At 42.7% G+C, this 24,480-nt stretch overlaps 1 protein-coding gene across 1 annotated transcript in view; it reads right to left on the reverse strand.

The window, feature by feature from the left end:
* Window positions 1–208: 208 nt before the first annotated feature.
* Window positions 209–24,480, reverse strand: part of palm3 (paralemmin 3) — an 86,848-nt gene continuing 62,576 nt past the window's right edge. Inside the window, exons 5-9 of the mRNA XM_079500175.1 lie at window positions 17,573–17,645; window positions 14,343–14,373; window positions 13,262–13,315; window positions 3,581–4,651; window positions 209–3,037 (exon numbers count right to left, since the gene is read on the reverse strand). Coding sequence (XP_079356301.1) covers window positions 2,679–3,037; window positions 3,581–4,651; window positions 13,262–13,315; window positions 14,343–14,373; window positions 17,573–17,645 — 1,588 coding nt within the window. The 3' untranslated portion in view covers window positions 209–2,678. The remainder of the gene's footprint in view (window positions 3,038–3,580; window positions 4,652–13,261; window positions 13,316–14,342; window positions 14,374–17,572; window positions 17,646–24,480) is intronic.

Genomic DNA, 24,480 nt, shown 5'->3' on the forward strand with positions numbered 1-24,480 from the left:
AAAGTGGCTTCACCATGCAATGTAATTCAATGAGGTTTAGGTTTAGATTATCACTTTTTGATCACTTTTCGAAAAACTATTGAAGAACAAATATGGAGATACAAGGTTTCAGCCCCACAGCAATGATATATGAAGCAATCATGTAGTTTCAGCACAAAATCCAAAGTGTAACAGAGCGGAAGGACTGCGTCGAAAAACAAATCAAATCGTTTCACAAACTTGTTTAATCATTAAACCATGTCCGTTGGTTTGTAACGGACAAGCTCAACAAAATGACCCAGACATTCTCAATTCCAGTTAGTGAAGCCCGACTCATACGCCGCCATATGCCGGTGTCACGCGCTGAAAATAGCCGATCTACAAGCTCACAACGTGTCGCGATGCAATGCTTTGTGAGTTGTAGATCGGCTATTATTGACGTGAAACACTATCGTATGACGGAGTACATTCAGCATTACTTTTACACACACACACACACACACACACACTCAGACACACACACACACGCACACACGCACACAGCAATTTCAGGAGGAGCTGTGGAACATCTCTTAAAAACATCCTTTGTTAAAATACAAAATACATTTGTTTTAGCTATTCTAAAAGTAATTTCCCTTTTAAAAGATGACCACGTGCACAGACAAAACCATACTTAATGCAGGATACCGTGTCAGTTAACATGAGGAGAAACCATTGCATACAAATGGGCCGTCGGTCGGTCGACAATATCTCCCATGAGTTTTATGTAGAGTAAATAATATAAACATTTAGACCCTGTGAACGGATCACACACATATTGCTCTTTAACATCAAATCAATTAAATAATGTAGCACTTGGAATCACTAAGATAATAACACACAATGCAGTATGAGCATCCTCTCCACGCGTCTGGACCGTAGAACGTATTCCTGTTCGGTCCAAACGCGTTCGTTCAGACTCCGTCATATTGACTATTATATACTGAATACTAGACTAAATTACAGAACATTTCATTTCATATTTTGGTCCCTGTTTTTCAGTAACTATGTACATATATTTGATATGCGAACATCGGCTTGTTGGGTGGTAATGTTCTCATATAGGCCACTGGAGTGGCATATCAAAGAAAACCCCCAATTAGTCTGTTAACAAAGCAAATCAAATCAAACACCCAACTGTAAAAAAAAAAAGAAAAAAACTAAAAGTGTGTGGGGGGATTTTAAAGCGGTACACAGCACAATCTGTAATGTTAACTCTAAAAATTGGATGGAACCCGTAAAAGAGTCTTTCAATCGTCTCACTCTCCCACTTCTCCGAGTTAACCCATTTAGGCCCGACGTCGAAATAAAAAACACGTTCGCTCTGAAAGAATATATATTCAAAGATTTGTGCCGCATTTTTACAATTTTTCAAAAATAGCAGACCTACAAGTTCATAGCGCGCCACTCAGTGGCGCGCTATGAGCTTGTAGATCTGCTAATTTTTCAACAGCTAAAGCATAACATAATGTAATGCTTAAAACACCAAAAGGGGTTCCCGCCAAAAATGGGTTAAATGAACATTCTGGATTTGACTGTTCTCCTGGGCGGGGAGGGGAGCGCTCCACAACGCAAGTGAACACTGATGGCTCGAGTCTGTTGGCTCCTATTAGGACTATTATCAGAGCCAGGCAGTTAGGAGAAAGAGTTGAGACAAATAACCACGAAAGGGATGGGAGGGGAGAGGAGCCACTGAGAGAATTAAAGAGAGATACAGAAGGAGGTGGGCTTGCTTGTGGAAACACCGGTGTGGAATAAAGACGCATATTGAGTTAAAGGTATATTCAGTGATTTCACTTAATTAAAATATCACTTATTTTTTTGTTTTGTTGTGATAATCCTCCCTACTATAGAGTGTGCTGACCATATAAGGAGTTCCTCCCTGTCCCCAGTTAACCCCTGGGGGTCAAAAAAAACGTAGGTTTCATTTTTGGCTAGGTGGCAAAGCCTTCATCCAATCAGGATAGAGAGGGGCCTTCTGCCAATCATGATCGAGCGGGGGCGGGCCTTGGTGTGTGTGCTGTTGGCCTGTCGCGTGTCCCCCCCACTGTAGTGCGTGTATGTGGACATCTTGTTACCGGGGCGGACCGGGGGGTTTCCAAATCACCCAAATCACTGAATGCTCCTTTAACCACTTGAACCCCAGCCAGCACCCATAACCTGTGAGGAACATTAGAAAGAAGAAAAAAAAAGAATGCAGAAGCTCACAGCTTTTGGGGGAAGAGATTTGAGGCCCTATTTTTGCCGGTGCCTTACCCCCTTATCCCTAAACTTTTTTTTTATTTTATTTTTTTTTACTATTTTGAAACACATTTTAAAAAAGTTCAAATAGCCGATCTACAAGCTCACAACATGTCGATGTAGATCGGCCATTTGAAGTATTTATCTTTTACAAAATAGAAAAAAAGGGTTAAGGCACCAGCGGAAAAAAACCCCAGCACCCATATCCCATGGGGAACATTAGGCAAAAGAAATGCCGATCTACAAGCTCACAGCTTTTGGGGGGGAAGAGATTTGGTGTAGATGGGGGGGGGGGGGGGGGGGGAGAAAAAAAACAGTCCAAGTACAGAGTCAACTCGGGTCTGGTTTACCAAGTCTAAGAGGGTTTAAGTGGATATAAAACACGAGGGGGGGGGGACACAACGTGACAAAGTCTGTGATCACATGACGGAGCAGCATTGGCAGGTCTTGGTTTTGGGAGCAGCAGCAGCAGCATCCGCCTGGTCGGCCCTGGCCGGGACGGGTGTCTCTGTGTAGGCTGCGGCCGCCGGCAGCTCCGCCCGGACCACCACCACCTCCTCGGGGGCTTTGGTCTGGGAGAGCAGGGGCTCGTGCTCCCCTGCTGCGTCTGTCCTTGGGTTCTCCTCCTGGGGGTCGGCGAGGGGCACGTCCTGGAACTGTCCGTCGGGGACTTGAGGCGTGGTGGAGCTGGCCTCCTCCTCCGTCTCGGGGTCCTTCTGTACGGCCACGTCCGACTCCTCGGCCGCGGTCTGGCCGCTGGGCTCTCCCTCGGTGGCCTCTGCAAGGTTATTATATAACGGAAATTAATGAAATAACTACATTTTGAGGGATAAATAAATAAAAAGGTTAACTGAAAGTATAGACAAAATGCCATTAGTTTCTCGTTACCAACAGTGACAGAATATATATTTTTAAATGGGTTTTTTTGTAGAGTTTTAATTACACAATTGGCAATAGACCTTACTCTGACCTTTTTGAATCCTGCACCTGACAAATAACCCAAAGTATGAAAAAAAGACACTGGAACTAAGCATTTTAACTACGTTTTAAGTTTATAACTAATAACAACCAGCAAACCCGCTCTAAAAACGAATTAAAACTAATTATTGGCCTGTTAATAAAAAAAAATGCACAGAGCAGATGTGACAAATAACTGAAACATACAAAGAAATGACTGACATATTATTTTTACACTTAAAAAAATAAATAGCACGCGTGACTTCGCGAAGCGTTGTAAGCTTGTAGATCAGCTATTTCAGCTTTTTTTTTAAATGTACAAAATGTTTTTAACAATGATTATGAATATTGTGCCAGGCCTTACCGGTCTGGGCGGTGGGCTCGGTGGGCTCCGTCTCTCCCTCGGGGGAAGTAGGCTGGCTCTCGGAATAGACCGGCACCGTGGCCACAACCACCGTGGCAGCGCCGGCCGGGGAGGGCAGCGGCGAATCGGACGAGTCGGGCGCCTCCTCCGATTTCTCCCCTCTGTCCGTCGTAATCTCTGCCGCGGCGACGGCCTCCTCTTGCGTCTCGACGCCGTCCCCCATCTCTCCGTCGTCCGCCGTCGTCGTCGTCGGTGCGGTGTCGATCTCAGCGGTGGACAGCGGCGGAGACGAGGTTACCTCTGTGGCGATCTCCGGTTCAGTGGAAGAAGAAGAAGAAGCAGCCGCCTGTGTAACAGCTTCCGCCTCCGGTTCCGTGGAAAAAGAAGCCTGTGGAACTGCTTCCACCTCTGGTTCCCTGGAAGAAGAAGAAGCTGCCTGATGTGGAACCGCTTCCGCAGCCTCCTGTTCCGTGGAAGAAGCAGCCGCCTGTGGAACTGCTTCCGCCTCCGGTTCTGTGGAAGAAGAAGCCTGTGGAACTGCTTCCGCCTCCGGTTCTGTGGAAGAAGAAGCCTGTGGAACTGCTTCCGCAGCCTCCTCTGCCGCTGGCTCTTTCGCAGCCTTCTCCTCCTCACGTCCTTCCTCGGTGGGTTGTGAGGTCTGGAGCTGCGGGGGGGCGGCCTCCACCTCCCCTATGCCGCCGCCCCCCTCCTCCTCCTCCTCCCCCTGGGAGGTGACATCATCGGTAACCTCATCCCCTTCCTCCGTGATGATAACTCGCTCCGCTCGCATCACCAGCGTGCCTTCCTCCTCCTCCTTGTCCGCCCCGATGTCTGCCCGGTCGGACTCCGCCTCCGAGTAGCCCAGGAACGTCATGGTAACGGTGCCCTCCTCCGGGGGGGCCGCCGCGGTCAGCCCGTTGGTGGCGGGCGGCGGCGGGCTCTCTGCCGAGGCGACGTGATTGGCCACGTCCTCCTCCTCCTCCTCCTCTTCTCCTCCTCTGCCATTGGTGATCACAGCGGCGGGTCCGTCTGAGAGCGGGGAAAGGTCCTTCGTTTCATCCTCAGCTGTGTCTGTGTGTGTACAACAAAGTTTTCAATAATGATAATAGTAAACTTTATTTATATAGCACCTTTCATGACCTGAATGCAGCGCAAAGTGCTTTACAGAGCAAAAACATAAAATAACATTAAAATAAAAGCAAAAGTATGAAGTAATTTTAGAACACAAAACATTAAAATAACAGCAGAAAAAAAGCGAATCAGGCAGAACAGTAAGTACATGAACAACAACATTTTTTTTAAAAATTCAACTAAAGGCAAGAGTAAAGAAAGAGTAAAGAAATAGGTATTGAGCTGTGCTTTAAAGATGTCCACAGAGGCTGCCTGTTTAAGTGTCTTAAGTTATTCCAAGCCGTCGGCCCGTAGAAGCAGAAAGCTGTTACACCGTGTTTTTTAGTTGCCAGTTTTTGAGGCACATCAAGCAGGTCAGCCGTGAGGGACCTGAGAGGGGGGGGGGGGGGGGGGGTTTGGGACATATCTAGGCAGGCAGTCAAAGAGGTAGGAAGGTGCAAAGACCATGGAGTGCTTTATAAACAAGTAAAGCAGGGTAAAGACAGACACTCTAGACTAGAGCACTTGTTCTAAAAGTGGGGTCCGAGTCGAGGACCCCCAGGGGGCATCGTGGGGGTTCCAAAGGGTACCCAGCAAAATCAGGAACGGTTTAATCACTTAAGCCTCATTAAGCCTATTTTTCAGGCTATTTGTAAAATAATCAATCTACAAGCTCACATGTTGTTGCGATGGGACACATAGTGAGTTTGTAGAACAGCCATTATCAAAACATGTGGAGAAATCTCCTCTTAGGGGGTCTTAGGGGTCCCTGGCAGAAATCTTTTTTCAGACACATCAATTTGGGGGGTCCTTGACATGAAGATGTTTGAGAAGCACTGCGATAAAGGGGTCCTCTCATTGGACTGAGTGAAGGGACCGGTCCAATGATCCAAACCAGAGCCTGCACTACAAAGGAATGGGAGGACACTCACACAACCTGCTGTGAGTCATACACAAAGACGTCGTTCCTCCCGAGAGCATACAGTTCAAGCTTTACCAGAATTTGGGTTTTTTGGGGGGTTTTTTATGTTAACCCATTTTGACCTGAGATCAGATTCTAAAAATGTCTTCTACATCCTGACAGTTTTCTGAAAAAGCTATGTTTCTATGTCCGTCGTTCTTCGATTTTTCAAAAATAGCAGACCTACAAGCTTGTAGCACGCCACTCGGTGGCGCGCTATGAGCTTGTAGATCTGCTATTTTTCAATAGCTAAAGCATAACATAATGCTAACACCAAAAGGGGTTCCCGGCCCAAAATGGGTTAAATTGAGATGTCGTCTTGAATTGAATTGTAAGAAACATCATCATAATTCATACTGTTATTATGCAATGATGTTTTCTAGTAAACTTGAAACTTGAACCGTCTGGGGTGAGTCCTCTCTGGGTATAGAAAGCTTCTGGTTACACCATTATCATTATGACATCATACTGTACTAGACTGTCTTCCAGTATATGTTTGGCAGTGAATGCACAACCTCGCGCCACCCTATTGTTACGCATCATCATCACAAAAACAACACCATGCTCTAATAACTCCTGTAACCTCAATTTCACCCTCCATTTTCAGCCATCGTCAGCTCCAGCTGCTCTCCACTTACCAACGCATCCCTTTCTCCTAAATCAGTGGTGGTTCCCAAAGTGAGGTCCGGGGACCCCCAGGGGTCCTTGAGGGAGTTCCAGGGGATCCCCAGCTAAATGATAGTTTGGAACCAAATGGACCCTTATGGGTCTGTAACTCTGAGACCCCTTTTCCACCGGTTGGTTCCCAATGGGAACCGGTTCAGTTCTTTTTGGTTCTTAGTCCATGAGCCAGAGCTCCAAAATTGGTGGGAAAAACTAGACCTATTTTAAATTGTTTATAGGATCAATACAAGTAAATTAATACATGATAACCCTTCCACAGTAGTAGCTTTTTCATATTTTCTATTATTTTGCATATTTTCCTACATAATAAAATTTGCATATTTAAAAATGTAAAATGTGTAATACTATAAATCATTGTCTTCGTGTAAGTAATCAATTGGGGAAGTGTCATAGTGATAACAATCTAATATAGGTATGGTTTTGCCCACTAAATTCATAATTAACGTTCCAATTTTGGAGCTCTGGCTCATGGACTAAGAACCAAAAAGAACTGAACCGGTTCCCATTGGGAACCAACCGGTGGAAAAGGGGCCCGAGAGTGTACAATGGAACCAAATGGACCCCAACGGGTCCATTTGGTTCCATTTGTACACTCTCAGAGATAAATGAACATTGATTTTATAATTATAAATTGGGGGTCCCAGAGATAGAAATGCCATTAAATGGGGGTCCGTAGTAGACTAATGCATGTCAGACTGGGGGCTCTTGAACTTCAACGGGTAGAGAATCACTGCTAGAGCCGTAAAAATCTTCTCTTATGGGGGTCCCTGGCATATCATTTCAAACGGGGGTCCGCGGGCTAATGAGTGTCAATCTGGGGGTCCTTGACATGAAAGAGGTTTTGGAACCACGGTCCTAAATCCCTGGTGCTCAAAGCAGCAGACAGACACATCATTCTTTCTGTTTGATCATGTCATAATGACAGCAGTGTAGTAGTAGCCGGAAGCTTTCTACTCTACCCAGAGAGGACAAAACCACCTCGCCGGGGATCCTCTTCGTGCTTAGCCCATTTACACCCGAGGACGATTCTACAAATGTCTTTTTTTTCCTGAAAAACCTCTGTTTCTATGTCAGTCGTTCTCAAACTATTTCATGTCAAGGACCCCTAGAATTATATGTATTTGGCCGCCGACCCCCCCATCTGAAAATATGTTGTTCCAGGGACCTCCCCAAGATTTGAGTTAAAAACGTTCGCTCTGAAAGAATATATATATATATATTCAAAGATTTGCAACACATTTTCACGATTTTTCAAAAATAGCAGACCACGGCACTCGGTGCCGCGCTATGAGCTTGTAGATCTGCAATTTTTCAATAGCTAAAGTGTAACATAATGCTTAAAACACCAAAAGGGGTTCCCGTACAGAATGGGTTAAGCTCTGAGCAGACAACGTGCATCACTTTGACTTGGAGTAGGCATCCACATGGATTAAAGCCAGGTTTTAACACCCCGAGACCAGCTTCTACAAAAATGTCTTCTAAATCACAAGTTTTCTGAAAAACCTGTGTTTTCCATACAAGTGGTTCTCAAACTATTTCATGTCAAGGACCCCAAAAAATTATATGTAATCGACCGCCGACCCCCATCTGAAAATATGTTGTTCCAGGGACCCCCCCCCCCCACCCAGAAGCAAAGATATGAGTTAAAAACATTTGCTGTGAAAGAATGTATATTCAAAGATTTGCACACGTTTTTTCTAAAATAGCAGATCTGCAAGCTGATCAAGTTTAAGTGCTCAATGCGTCGAGAGCTTGTAGATCAGCTATTTTCGCTGTGCAACATGCTTCCACAGTAGAACACATACTGGCTTCTATGGAATTCAAATGAGTAAAATCAGTCGTGGCGACTGAGAACTTTAATCCATGCGTCCATTACTCTTTGGCTTTGAGTAGCGTCTTGGATTTCAGTGAATCACGCAAGGTGATATATCTCTGACTCTAAATGGCAAGAAGACGCGTACAGTATGCATGCCTGGAATGCAGTTTGTTGCTTTGGTAATGCGGTAATGATTTAATAATAGTCCAATGCAGTGAAGAAAGTGTTGACAGGTTACAGAACCCATTGTTAATGCTACCAAGCCAAGAACTGATCCCTGTATCAATAGAGAATAGACCACTGAAGCCCTAACGTCACGGCCGCTAGATGGCGCTATTACCCTGGTTCGTGTTTTTTTTTTTGTAATCCCATTGCCTCATAAGGAAAAATAAACAAATCACCCCAGCGCTTTTACTCATATGGCTTATGAAGAATCAAGTGAAGGTGGAAATGTACAACTATACCCAAAGAGTAACACAATAAACGCGAGAAACTAGTCAAACAACCCAAAGACTACATTTCCAGGCTGCTACCTGTCACGAAACACGTCCATCGCTTGTTGTCCTGGCGGAGCGTGATGTATTTTAGTAGTGACATTGATTTCAGACCCGGCGACTTTTACGTGAGACTTTCACGGCAGAATTAATTAAAACTTCTTCATAAACTATATCAAATACAAATCATCCTGACAGAAAGGCCAGGATCATTTGTGTATTTTTGGAACACAGTTCTCTAAGATCCCCATGGGGATTACAACACACGCACTAAAAACACGAAACAGAGGAACAGCGCCCTCCAGAGGCAGCGATGTCAGACTGCAGTGGTCTATAGCAGTTCTATGACGGTACATACGTGTTCAGTGTCATTCTCAAGTTTATTGGTCATTTAAAATAAACACCTTATACAATGTATTCAGGGTATTTTTTTTTCTTTTTTTTCCCCGGTGTCATTCTCAAGTTTATTGGTCATTTAAAATCAGACATAGCAGCCTACACATTTCTTTTAAACGACAAACAAGTACCGTATTGCAGACATTTTCTTTTTCAGCAGATGGGAGTTTCTAGGAAGCTAGCAGTGAGGTAGCCACTACAGCTGGGAGTTTCTAGGAAGCTAGCAGTGAGGTAGCCACTACAGCTGGGAGTTTCTAGGAAGCTAGCAGTGAGGTAGCCACTACAGCTGGGAGTTTCTAGGAAGCTAGCAGTGAGGTAGCCACTACATAATATGGGAGTTTCTAGGAAGCTAGCAGTGAGGTAGCCACTACATAATATGGGAGTTTCTAGGAAGCTAGCAGTGAGGTAGCCACTACATAATATGGGAGTTTCTAGGAAGCTAGCAGTGAGGTAGCCACTACAGCTGGGAGTTTCTAGGAAGCTAGCAGTGAGGTAGCCACTACAGCTGGGAGTTTCTAGGAAGCTAGCAGTGAGGTAGCCACTACAGCTGGGAGTTTCTAGGAAGCTAGCAGTGAGGTAGCCACTACAGCTGGGAGTTTCTAGGAAGCTAGCAGTGAGGTAGCCACTACAGCTGGGAGTTTCTAGGAAGCTAGCAGTGAGGTAGCCACTACATATGGGAGTTTCTAGGAAGCTAGCAGTGAGGTAGCCACTACATATGGGAGTTTCTAGGAAGCTAGCAGTGAGGTAGCCACTACAGCGGGTGCAGAGTAACCCCCCTTTCAAGCGTGTATTATATTATTAATGGTATTAATCTTACCATGAAGAAGAAAGCCCAGCTATAAAGGACAGCGCAAGCAAAAGGGAAAGAAAATGTCAAGAAGGTAAAGTGTTAAGATGACACACAGCAGAGAATGAAGGACTTTCTGCTGGATTGGATATCGTCTCTGTCGTGCGGAAACATCATTATGTCCAAAACTGTTACTTTTAAAAAATTGCAAAAGTAGCAGATCGACTCAAAACTTGTTTCGAGCGTTTTGGAGCTTTCGGAATTCGGATCTGGTATTTTTGATACTTATGTAGTAAGTGTGTAGTATCTATGATCATCTATATAAAAACACAAAAAGTTTGAATATGGACATAAGAGGTTTCTGCCCTGACAGCAACGATATCCAGGGTCGGGATGGACGATATGAAAAGTACATGTTTTTATTGTGGCACAAATAATAATTGCGATTGACGATATTGTCGCGATAATCAAAATGGGACTTTTGTTTAGCTCTTGAACACCCAACATCCCTATTCTGGGCGGGACGTTTGCCAAAAATAGCCGATCTACAAGCTCTCAATGCAACACCTTGTGAGCTTCTACTTTTGGTACTTTAAGTACATTTAGGCCTGAGATCAGATTCTAAAAATGTCTTCTACATCCTGACAGTTTTCTGAAAAAGCTATGTTTCTATGTCAGTCGTTCTTCGATTTTTCAAAAATAGCAGACCTACAAGCTCGTAGCGCGCCACTCGGTGGCGCGCTACGAGCTTGTAGGTCTGCTATTTTTCAATAGCTAAAGCATAACATAATGCTAACACCAAAAGGGGTTCCCGCCCAAAATGGGTTAAGTACATTTTTACGCCAATACTTTTATACTTTTACTCAAGTACATTTTGAATTCCGGAAGGGAGCATTTCTACATTGCAGTATTGATACTTTTACTTAAGTAAAACATGCGAGAGTACTTATTCCACCAGTAGGAAAGGGGATTTTAATTCCGCAGCGTGGGCCTTCTGCAGAGCTTCTCCACAGAGCGTTATATATATTTTTTTTGTATGAACAAAAGGACTACAAAGACTATTCCCAAGGCCACTTAAACAAAGATCGTCCCCACTGGCCCATTCTTCTGCCCTCCGAAATCCCGTCTCGCACACACACCCACACTCCCCTTTACTTTATCCGCATTAGATGTGCACGCTAACATCCACATAATTAACATATTGAAATATTCACCAGAGAATACGCAATCTATGCATGGAGTGAACTCTATGTGATGCAGCAGAGGCACACCAGTGCTTTTCTCGCCCTTTCTTATGCAAATGTGAAAAGAGTGCAGCGTGCCACGGAGCATGCAGACCAGGATCTTCCCTTCAGGGGTTTAAGCCATTTAGGCCTGACATCGAAATTTTTAAAAAAAATGTCAGTTTTCTGAAATACCTATGTTTCTGTATCAGTGGTGCTCAATATTTCATGTCAAGGACGCCACAAATGATATGTAATTGGACTCCGACCCCCATCTGAAAATATGTTGACCCCCCCGGAAGCGAAGATTTGAGTTAATAACGTTATATATTCCAAATTTGCACCACATTTTCACGATTTTTCAAAAATAGCAGACCTACAAGCTCGTAGCGCGCCACTCGGTGGCGCGCTATGAGCTTGTAGATCTGCTATTTTTCAATAGCTAAAGTATAACATAATGTTTAAAACACCAAAAAGGGGTTCCCGCCCAAAATGGGTTAAACAATCGTGGCATCAGTGGATAATGTCAGTGGGGTGGGGTGACCAGATCAAGTTTAACCACTTAAACCCGTTGACCTGGGGGCGCCCCAGGGCTCCGTCTGTGGCGCCCTATACCTTTCTACTAGGAGGTGTGCATTGGCACTGCCTTCACGATTCACCAGTTAACGATTTGATTCTACGATGCATTGCAAGGTCAGGGATGGAACACATGACATCATCAGGGATGGGCACGTGACATCACGTGACATCATCAGGGATGGGCACGTGACATCACGTGACATCATCAGGGATGGGCATGTGACATCAAGTGACATCATCAGGGATGGGCACGTGACATCACGTGACATCATCAGGGATGGGCACGTGACATCACGTGACATCATCATGGATGGAGATCCCTGATGTCATCTATTTTAAGCCCATATATGGAGATCCCTGATGCCATCAATATTGGCCAGCAACGTCACTATTTTTTACCCCACTACACCAGTGCTTTTCAACCTTCCTCATATCAAGGTCCATTATTTATTCGTCATTTGAGCCACGGACCACCTTTTGATGACATTTACACAAACTTAGAATATTGTTTTGTCGTTGGATAAGATTGTGTCCACAATTCCATGCTGTATTGATGTTGGTACCATTAGGAGAGATAACAGGCAAACGTTGATCAATTCTTCTACATTGTCACATAATTGTGCAGACTTCTTCTCAATGAAGCAATGCAGATGTTTAAACAATAATTGAACTCTCGAGACTCAAGAGTCTCAAGAGAAAACCGGTGGTCCACGGACCACTGGTTGAAAACCACTGCACTACACCAAATCTGCACTGCATCCGACCTGCCTCGTGAGCTTGTAGATCTGCTATTTTCTGCAAATGTTGGCCTATTTTGCATCGAATGTTGGCCTATTATGACGTGCCCAGAATGGGGGGACACTGGGGTCCATGTGGTTAACAAGAGATTCTATACAGTGAAGAATTATAAATGGGTTTAGACAGAAAAAGACGTCGTGCCAACACCATCGCAGGGGAGCAATACTTCCCCCATCAAGTCCAGAGTGCTACATTTAAATCAACACAGGATTTGACTGTGATGTAAAACCCCCTTAAATCTCCACCGGGATGTTTAAGCCATTTTGGGCGGGAACCCCTTTTGGTGTTTTAAACATTATGTTATAATTTAGCTATTGAAAAATAGCAGACCGACAAGCTACGAGCTTGTAGGTCTGCTGTTTTTGAAAAATCGTGAAAATGTGGCGCAAATGTGAACGTTTTTTACTCAAATCTTTGCTTCTGGGGGGTCCCTGGAACTACATATTTTCAGATGGGGGTCGGAGGCCAATTACATGTCATTTTTAGGGTCCTTGACATGAAATATTGAGCACCACTGATATAGAAACATAGGTACTTTAGTCAAACTGTCAGGATTTAGAAGACATTTTTTAAATTTCGACGTCAGGCCTAAATGGGTTAAGGCTTAGAGAGGAAGCTTAGAGAGAGAGAGAGGATGTCATTTATTAATCCTGAAGACAGATTCAAGTCTTCACTTAATGAATACCCGATCTTAGAGAATTATACCTCTGTAGTATTACGACCAAGAGCATTACATCATGATGTGTGGGTACTGTACGTGATGAAGTACCCGATCCCTGTGTGTGCACGTGTGTGTGTGCGTGCGCGTGCACGTGTGTGTGCACGTTCCCCACCTGATCCAGTGGTTTCCTCTTGTCCATTCTGAACAACAGCCTCCTGGACTGCTTCTGTGAAATTAAAGGTTGGTATGTTTAAGCACTATTACACGAGAGGGTGTGGTTTAATGTGATTATTGCCACGACAGTGATGCGGTCAGGAACGAGACGTAGTCGAGTTCCGCAAGCATCACTGAAGTGATGGACCACAAATGTCCCAAGAAACTAGCTAGCCTATAGCCACCGAGTTTGCTGCGCTCTGGGAAAACAGAGCAGCTGAATTATTTGTTTTGATTAGGTGTGGAGTGGTGCTCGTTTCAACCACTCAGATTGCTTCCTCGAAACGACCCGTTGTATAATATGTGTTAATTATTAGGAGATGGTAACAGGCCTAATTGCAGCGCAACTATTGATTTAGATACGGGGGGTGTAACTCAGGGCGTTAAATTACAAAAAAATAAATCGAGATATGAGGTTTCTGGCCGACAGAAACAACATACAGTAGTGTTCTGTACACACAATGAAGTGCCAATGCGCGCACACACACACACACACACACACACACACACACACACACACACACACACACACACACACACACACACACACACACACACACACACACACACACACACACACACACACACACACACACACACACACACACACACACACACACACACACACACACACACACACACTTACAAAGAGCCCCCAATCTGTTAGTAGTATCACATATCACCACTCCCTTTCACTGCTCACAAAGAGAGACAACAAACTCGAGGAGGAGGGCTCCCAACGTTAAACGAATTAGTTCTAATTAAAACACAATGGAAATGAACTAAAACGCTGCACTAAAAGAACAGCTGTAGCTAACGTGTGGTAAAGAGCAGTAGGTCTGTGTAGAGAGGTTACACAATGTTAGTATAAATGTTTGGTCAAAATAAAGTGGTTGAGTTACATGTAACACATGTAAATTGATTTGTTGTTGATTGTTGCAACCACACATTATATGTGGTTGTGTCAGTACGTTTTCACATTGAGCAGGTCATGTTCATTTTATGTTTTTTAATATTGTAAAAAGGAAGGCGACACTTACCAGTTGTAACTCGTGTCTCCTCTGCTGGTTCCTATCAAACAAGAGGGTGGATAGATACATGTTATTTATATTACTACTCTACAGGCAGTATTATATCAGTACACAAATAATTCATCACATTTACAAATTCTAAATTAAATGTCCATAAAACTAGATCTAAATTGTGCCAGATAAGAACACGTGTCCTGGACAGGGACCTCTGCACATAAAAACAACCAACAATATACGTTTTTTTCCACTCTTTTTCTACTTAATTTTGTATTTTTGTCTGACTTTTCTGTCAGGATGTAGAACACATTTTTAGAATCTGATCTCGGGTCAAAATGGGTTAATATAGGGATGTTTGTCTTTTACGGTTACAGCACGGACAGTAGAATATTACACCTTGAACAGCAGATTCCAAGAGCAGCCTGTGTCGGTTTGGATTATATTAACAGAGGTAGTTAAAAAGTGACCGCTGGTCAGGATTATATATATATAGCGATAGAAATGATTAACCCTATCAAGGCCTTAATGAAAGATCAAACATGCCTGTAATCTTGTATATTATATGACTTATCACTTGCATGGGAAAGGAGGCTGATAATTATTATGCGTTACAGGCTTGTAATCCTTTGTAGTTAGTAAGCATATTCACCCGACCACAAGGGGGCGTGAATGGACTACATGGCAGCCCCTGCTCTTTGAAAGGAGCAGGGTCATATACTGTTGGAGGCCATCGATATTGTCCTTTTCTTTTTGCTGAGGTTTGCGTGATCTGTGCAAAAGGAACCCCTTTTGGTGTTTTAAACATTATGTTATAATTTAGCTATTGAAAAATAGCAGATCTACAAGCTCGTAGCGCGCCACTCGGTGGCGCGCTATGAGCTTGTAGATCTGCTATTTTTGAAAAATCGTGAAAATATTTATTTCAGAAAACTGGAGGATTTAGAAGGATTTTTTTTTAAATTTGAGGTCAGGCCTAAATGGGTCAAATGATAAGGGACAATATCGGTGGCACCCAACTGTACTGGGCTACTCTGAGAGTGTACGAACCAACTGAACCCTCACGGGTCCATTGGGTTCCATTTTTACACTCTCAGAGTTGAGAATTGTACAGTGTATATTTGGCGACCCAGAGATACAATTTAAAAAAAAACACCATCGATGGGGAATCCAAGCCAATAGAAACGGTAGGCTTTCTATTCCTGGAAAGTTGCAATAAAAGCCATTGTTCTAAAAAAAAAAAAAAAAAAAAACATTTTATACTGTATATAATTACTGTATAATATTATTTATAAAACCACAGACAAACAAAAACACTTTCTCTTTCAAAATGTCTAAACTGGTGACCTGTTGTGAGCTTGGAGATCGACTAACTGTGCCTAAAAAATGGCAACTAAAAAACGCAGCTTTCTGCTGACCTGTTGTGAGCTTGGACCCCCAAAAATATATGTAATTGGCCGCCGACCCCCATCTGAAAATATGTGGTTCCAGGGGGGACCCCCAGAAACAAAGATTTGAGTTAAAAACGTTCGCTCTGAAAGAATTCATTCAAATATTTGCGCCCCATTTTCACGATTTTTCAAAAATAGCAGATCAACAAGCTCGTAGCGTGGCACCGAGTACCGCTGCTGCTATTTTTCAATAGCTAAAGACAGACAATTGCACGAGTCTCTCCGATCAGAGTCCGAGTCGAGTAGCAAGTCATTTGGTCCAAGTCTCAAGTTTTTCTGTTGTGGGCAAGTCAAGTCAAGTCGAGTCTCAAGTTTTTACCCTCAAGTCCAAGTCGAGTTGCAAGTCGTCAAATCAATGACTCGAGTCGGACTCGAGTCGAGTCATCGAGTCTCGAGTCCAATACTCTGGCTAAAGATAACATAATGCTTAAAACACCAAAAGGGGTTCCCGTTCAGAATGGGTTAATGTTGTTTTATGCCTTGTGTTTCTTTTCTTTTTTCCCCTCCATTGCTCTGTAAAGCACTTTGAGCTGCATTTCATGTCATGAAAGGTGCTATACAAATAAAGTGTTATTATAAATATTACGTTTGCTCATTAAACAAATGCTCAGTAAAAACGTGAACAGATGGAGATACAAGGTTTCTGCCCGGCAACTATAGTAGATCTTTAACTCGATGTCTGACATATGGTGTGATCCGCTGCTCAAAGGTCAAGAGGTCAAAGAGGTTCATTTATTGATTAACTTGTTATACGCAGTGGTGGAAAATTAAAAAAAATAAAAGGGACCCATAAAAATGGTTTGGGAACCAGTGAAATAGGGTATACAGTATGTGGTTAACTAGAACGGTGCCCGTTGGAGCCTCTACAGCGGTGCCTGTTGAGCACTGGCCTACTTGGAACGATGCAAGTTGGAAATGCATGCATGCCCTACCCAGATATTATGTCTGTGTCCCTTTTATGCCCAAATATGGAGTCTATGTGGAGTCATGATGTCAGAACAGGCCAGCTCCATATATGGACACTGGGCAGGGGCCCTGTCCTGCAGAGTCCGGGCAGAGGCCTTGTTGTGTTGGGGCGGTTCTGGACAACCGTGGGTCCGACCGACTCGACACCGGGCACTGCACCCCCGCGTGGTGGTGTGGAGCGCGTGGGTCGAATTTGAAGTCAGTGGGGCGAACGGTTCCCGAGTTACGTGGATTACAACAGTACACACACACAGAAAGACAGAGACTTGGTGCATTTAAAGATAATTGTCTGTCTGTAACAACCACACACAAGTTGCCATAGTCTGTTTTTGACAGAAGCTAATTTTAAGTTAAAGTCAAAGCTGAGGAAGTGAACAACCCCACCCCCCCATGGCACCTTCTCCCAAATGTGGGGGAGAGTTCTTTAGTTATACAATAAAGACCTTCATTGGAGTGAGGTAAACAGTCTGATGCTTGCCTGGAGGTGAAAAAAAAAACATTAAAATTGTTGAAGTGCTGAACTGTTTACACAAGGGGGGTTCGGGGCACCGCGCCGCGTTTATAAAGTTCCGTCGTTTGAACGGGAGGTGCGACATCAAAGCTACTTGTAGATGGAAATCAATCCCATTCATTATTCATGGGGAGGAACTCACCGACAGAACTTGTGGGAAGATTGTTGCTTGATGCTAGATGATAGGGCAAGCTTGTTCAACATGTATTCCAACCCCCTTGTGTCCATTGTGCAGGGTGTGTGTGTGTGCATTGTGTGTGTGTGTGTGTGTGTGTGTGTGTGTGTGTGTGTGTGTGTGCATTGTGTGTGTGCCTCACCGTTTGGCCGTCCTCCATCTGCTCTTTCAACTGCTCCTCCTCCTCTGCCAACCGTTGAGTCTCTGTCTGCAACCTGGCGCACACACGCGCGCACACACACACACACACACACACACACACACACACACACACACACACACACACAAGCACACACACAGTCATGTATCTATACTGTTTAGAGCACATGTGGGATCTTTGACATTTTTTTGTTTTTCAATTAAAAAAAGAAATGCCCAAATGTTCCTAAAAAATATATACCGTAAAAGAGCACTCACAGCGACTCGCGATTGCAGGTCGGCTATTTACACTATTCGTCGCGCAACAAAGTATATACTGTAGGCCGGGCCCACAAGTGGTACAGCGTGCTTGTTCCAATAAGACAGTGGTTTGTTCCAATACGACAGTGGCTTGTTCCAATACGACAGTGGTTTGTTCCAATACGACAGTGGTTTGTTCCAATACGACAGTGGTTTGTTCCAATACGACAGTGGTTTGTTCCAATACGACAGTGGTTTGTTCCAATACGACAGTGGTTTGTTCCAATACGACAGTGGTTTGTTCCAATACGACAGTGGTTTGTTCCAATACGACAGTGGCTTGTTCCAATACGACAGTGGTTTGTTCCAATACGACAGTGGTTTGTTCCAATACGACAGTGGCTTGTTCCAATACGACAGTGGTTTGTTCCAATACGACAGTGGCTTGTTCCAATACGACAGTGGCTTGTTCCAATACGACAGTGGTTTGTTCCAATACGACAGTGGTTTGTTCCAATACGACAGTGGTTTGTTCCAATACGACAGTGGTTTGTTCCAATACGACAGTGGCTTGTTCCAATACGACAGTGGTTTGTTCCAATACGACAGTGGTTTTCAACCCGTTTCATGTCAAGGCCCATTACTTTTTCGGCAATTGAGCCACGGACCACCATTTTAATGGCATTTAGCCTCTCTGACCCAAAATACAAGATTGTGTCCACAATTCCATGCTGTATTGATGTTGTACCATTAGGAGAGATAAGAGGAAAGACCATTCTTCTACATTCTCTAATTGTGTAGACTTCTTGTAAATTAAGTAATGCAGATGTTTAACAATAATGTAACTCTTGAGAGCTTAAAATGCAACCAAATGGACCCGTGCGGGTCCATTTGCAATACGACATTATATGAGGCAAAGGATATAATGGTATATGAATCATATCGTCTCTGTCGGGTGGAAACCTCATATCTCCAAAACCCTTACTTTTCAGGATTCAAATTCCAAAGTGGCAGAAAGTATCAGATCTACAAGCTGCTCGAGACGAGGCTGTGTTTCCAGTTTGCGGATCTGGGTTTTGAGTGACCCAGTCGGATGATCAAGTAGGGTGTTATGAGCACCAAAAAAAAAAGAAGTGATATTTTGAATTAAGTGAATCACTGAATATACCTTTAAATAAAAAAGTACTGCTCAACTCCCAAACGGTGTAAACTGCAGACTTGCAAAAGAAAACAAACCCAAGGCACTCCGTCTTTGATGAAAAGATATTTAATGATGTATTTTTAGCAAGGCAACAATGTATGACCACAGTAAGGCGTTAATTAACAAAAAATAAATTTCAAAATGAAATTAAAATTAAAAGTTAAACAATATAATCATCATATAAAACAAGTTCTAGGGTAGCCCACTGTATGTATAGCTAATTGTACCATCTTTGTGTGTGTGTGTGCGCGCGCGTGTGCGCGCGCGTGTGCGCGCGCGCGCGCGTGCGTGCGTGCAGGGGTTTTCAACCCTTTTCATATCAAGGTCCATTATTTATTCTGCATTTGAGCCACGGAACCACCATTTGATGAGATTTAGCCTCTCAGACCCAAAACTAAAGAATATGTTGTAGGATCTTTCATGCTGTATTGATGTGGTACCACACGAGAGAAAACAGGCGTTGATTGGGTATAGACGTCTTGTAAATGAAGTAGATTGTTTAAACCATTTTGGGCGGGAACCCCTTTTGGTGTTAGCATTATGTTATGCTTTAGCTATTGAAAAATAGCAGATCTACAAGTTCATAGCGCGCCACTCGGTGGCGCGCTATGAGCTTGTAGGTCTGCTATTTTTGAAAAATCGAAGAACGACTGACATAGAAACATAGCTTTTTCAGAAAACTGTCAGGATGTAGAAGACATTTTTAGAATCTGATCTCAGGTCAGAATGGGTTAACTCTTGAGAGCGTAAAATGAAACCAAATGGAACCTTACGGGTCCATTTGGTTTCATTTTTACGCACTGCTGTACAGAGGCTGCACTACAGTACAAGTGAGGAGAGTTGTGTCCCCGTCCTGCTTCTATAAAAAGCCTGCTTCTTGTTCTTCTAGGACAGGTGGATGATGCCGAGGGACCTGAGCACACTGCCCACTGGCATCCCTGTCTGTCTGCCTGTCTGTCTGCTGCTAGAACTAGGCCTGCAACTAGCCATTATCTTCTTAGCATTACGCTTTGTGTGTGGTTTTCAAAAAAATATATTATATTATTATATATCTCAACAAAACACAAAAATATACATGTATTATTATTATTATGATATATTTTTTAAATAATCGATTCGTCGATTAGTCTGATCAACCACGAGATTCGTCGACGTTGGGCGGAAACAACCTATTTTTTTTTTTGCATAAATCAATGCTATTGAACACGGTTTACGTGTGTTGGTTAAAAAAAATATTGAACCAATGAAAAATATTAAAAAGTGCTTTGGACAAAATCTCTTAACTCCATTGGACCCTCAAACTGTCTGCTAAATGCCAGGGGGTCCCAACCTTTCTATTACCACGGACCAGATGCCAGTTCATAAAATGTTCGCCGACCGGCATGGCTGGGGGGTGAGGGGGGACAGGGGTGCGTCGCGGTCACACATACCAAAACACGGAAGACCTCAAGTAGCCTACTATAATTTAATATTATATCACAACATAACATTATATCATTGTCATTGACCATATCATTGATCCTGGTGACGCACGCTCGGTTATAGATTCACGGTCGGGAAAACTTGGGATTCCTTTCTCGCGTACCAGTGGGACATGTCCCGTGTACCAGCGCAGGTACACGTACCAGTGGTTGGGAACCTCTGCTAACTGTCTATGTTTTGTGGTTTCACAGGGCAGATATGAAAAAAATATCCAAATATACAAAGAAATCTGGTTAGGATGCCTCTCCCTAGAGAGGTCCTCGAGGCACGTCCCACTGGGAGGAGACCCCGGGGCAGACCAAGGCCCAAGGAGAGATTACATCGACTCACTGGCCTTGGAACGCCTCGGGATCTACAATTTACAATTTTACAATTTAGGCATTTAGCATACATACATTACGCAAGAAAAAAAAGTATGGTGATACATCACTGTGAGATGGAGGATGACTGATTTAAGCAGTCACACCTGGCCTGAGTCAAACTAGAACTGGACTCAGAGCTGGGTGTGGCTGCGCACCTGTTGTGCATGGACTTGATCAAGGCACAACAGGTTAAATCAGTCATCTCCACAAACACTCAGCCTCTGTCCGGACAGTGGAGAGCCATCTGCTCTCCTGTGTAAACTAATATTGTGATGCTTTCAAATTGTTATTCCCTTGACTTGGAGGAATAAAGCTACAAACTTAAGGAAGCTGCCCCGTGTTGTGTCCTTCCTTGCCCTGGGTAGTGACTGGGTAGTGACTGGGTAGTTGGTCACAATCACATACATAACAAAGTAGTTATCATGAATCATACGTAAGCTAAGAACGTAACAGTGGAATATCTATATAATGAAACTATGCATGTATACCCCCCCCAGGTTGTTGCTCTGGAGAGCTGGGAAGTCTGGAGCTCTCTGGTGGAGCTGTTGTCCCCGTGACCCGACTACGGATAAGCGGTTCAAGATGCGACATACTAAATCCAACACGGGTTGTGCTTATAACCACGCCCCTGGGCAAGTTATGTTTACTGAGGTTAGGTTTAGGTATAGTTTTACTGAGGTTAGGGTTAGGTTGTCAATCGCAGCGACTGGCCAATCACAGCTCGTCCTTGCACAACCCGCGTATGCTTTGGTATGACGTGTTGAAGATGGATGGATACAAAGACATGACTGACATATTTAATAATAGTGGAAATAGCGCTGCGTGCTTGTAGATCTATATCTGAAAAGAATTTCACCGTAGAAACGATTATGGTGATTAATGCAAAAACATAATTACGCGTCAGGCAATTATGATGCGGTAATTGTGACAGGCCTAAGAACACACTGACAGCTCAGCTCAGTTTAGTCCCACCGAGGTCATTTCAGTGCAGCTCCATTCTCCCTCATTCCTTATAGTAGAAGGTTGTGAATGTGATGGGTATACGGCTTATACCCATCACATTCACAACAACAACACATTCCTTATACCATCACATTCACAACAACAACACATTCCTTATACCATCACATTCACAACAACAACACATTCCTTATACCATCACATTCACAACAACAATACATTCATTATACCATCACATTCACCACAACAACAACACATTCCTTATACCATCACATTCACAACAACAACACATTCCTTATACCATCACATTCACAACAACAACACATTCCTTATACCATCACATTCACAACAACAACACATTCATTATACCATCACATTCACAACAACAACACATTCCTTATACCATCACATTCACAACAACAACACATTCCTTATACCATCACATTCACAACAACAACACATTCCTTATACCATCACATTCACAACAACAACACATTCCTTATACCATCACATTCACAACAACAACACATTCCTTATACCATCACATTCACAACAACAACACATTCCTTATACCATCACATTCACAACAACACATTCCTTATACCATCACATTCACAACAACAACACATTCCTTATACCATCACATTCACAACAACAACACATTCCTTATACCATCACATTCACAACAACAACACATTCCTTATACCATCACATTCACAACAACAACACATTCCTTATACCATCACATTCACAACAACACATTCCTTATACCATCACATTCACAACAACAACAACACATTCCTTATACCATCACATTCACAACAACAACAACACATTCCTTATACCATCACATTCACAACAACAATAACACATTCCTTATACCATCACATTCACAACAACACATTCCTTATACCATCACATTCACAACAACAACACATTCATTATACCATCACATTCACAACAACAACACATTCCTTATACCATCACATTCACAACAACACATTCCTTATACCATCACATTCACAACAACACATTCCTTATACCATCACATTCACAACAACAACAACACATTCATTATACCATCACATTCACAACAACACATTCCTTATACCATCACATTCACAACAACAACAACACATTCATTATACCATCACATTCACAACAACACATTCCTTATACCATCACATTCACAACAACAACACATTCCTTATACCATCACATTCACAACAACAACACATTCATTATACCATCACATTCACAACAACACATTCCTTATACCATCACATTCACAACAACAACACATTCCTTATACCATCACATTCACAACAACAACACATTCCTTATACCATCACATTCACAACAACAACAACACATTCCTTATACCATCACATTCACAACAACAACAACACATTCCTTATACCATCACATTCACAACAACAACAACACATTCCTTATACCATCACATTCACAACAACAACACATTCCTTATACCATCACATTCACAACAACAACACATTCCTTATACCATCACATTCACAACAACAACACATTCCTTATACCATCACATTCACAACAACAACACATTCCTTATACCATCACATTCACAACAACAACACATTCCTTATACCATCACATTCACAACAACAACACATTCCTTATACCATCACATTCACAACAACAACACATTCCTTATACCATCACATTCACAACAACAACACATTCCTTATACCATCACATTCACAACAACAACACATTCCTTATACCATCACATTCACAACAACAACACATTCCTTATACCATCACATTCACAACAACAACACATTCCTTATACCATCACATTCACAACAACAACACATTCCTTATACCATCACATTCACAACAACAACACATTCATTATACCATCACATTCACAACAACAACACATTCCTTATACCATCACATTCACAACAACAACACATTCCTTATACCATCACATTCACAACAACAACACATTCATTATACCATCACATTCACAACAACAACACATTCATTATACCATCACATTCACAACAACAACACATTCCTTATACCATCACATTCACAACAACAACACATTCCTTATACCATCACATTCACAACAACAACAACACATTCCTTATACCATCACATTCACAACAACAACACATTCATTATACCATCACATTCACAACAACAACACATTCATTATACCATCACATTCACAACAACAACACATTCCTTATACCATCACATTCACAACAACAATACATTCATTATACCATCACATTCACAACAACAACACATTCCTTATACCATCACATTCACAACAACAACACATTCCTTATACCATCACATTCACAACAACAACACATTCCTTATACCATCACATTCACAACAACACATTCCTTATACCATCACATTCACAACAACAACAACACATTCATTATACCATCACATTCACAACAACAACACATTCCTCATACCATCACATTCACAACAACAACACATTCCTTATACCATCACATTCACAACAACAACACATTCCTTATACCATCACATTCACAACAACAACACATTCCTTATACCATCACATTCACAACAACAACACATTCCTTATACCATCACATTCACAACAACAACACATTTCAG

Source organism: Electrona antarctica (genome assembly GCF_951216825.1).
Source record: "Electrona antarctica genome assembly, chromosome: 4".
NCBI lineage: Eukaryota > Metazoa > Chordata > Actinopteri > Myctophiformes > Myctophidae > Electrona > Electrona antarctica.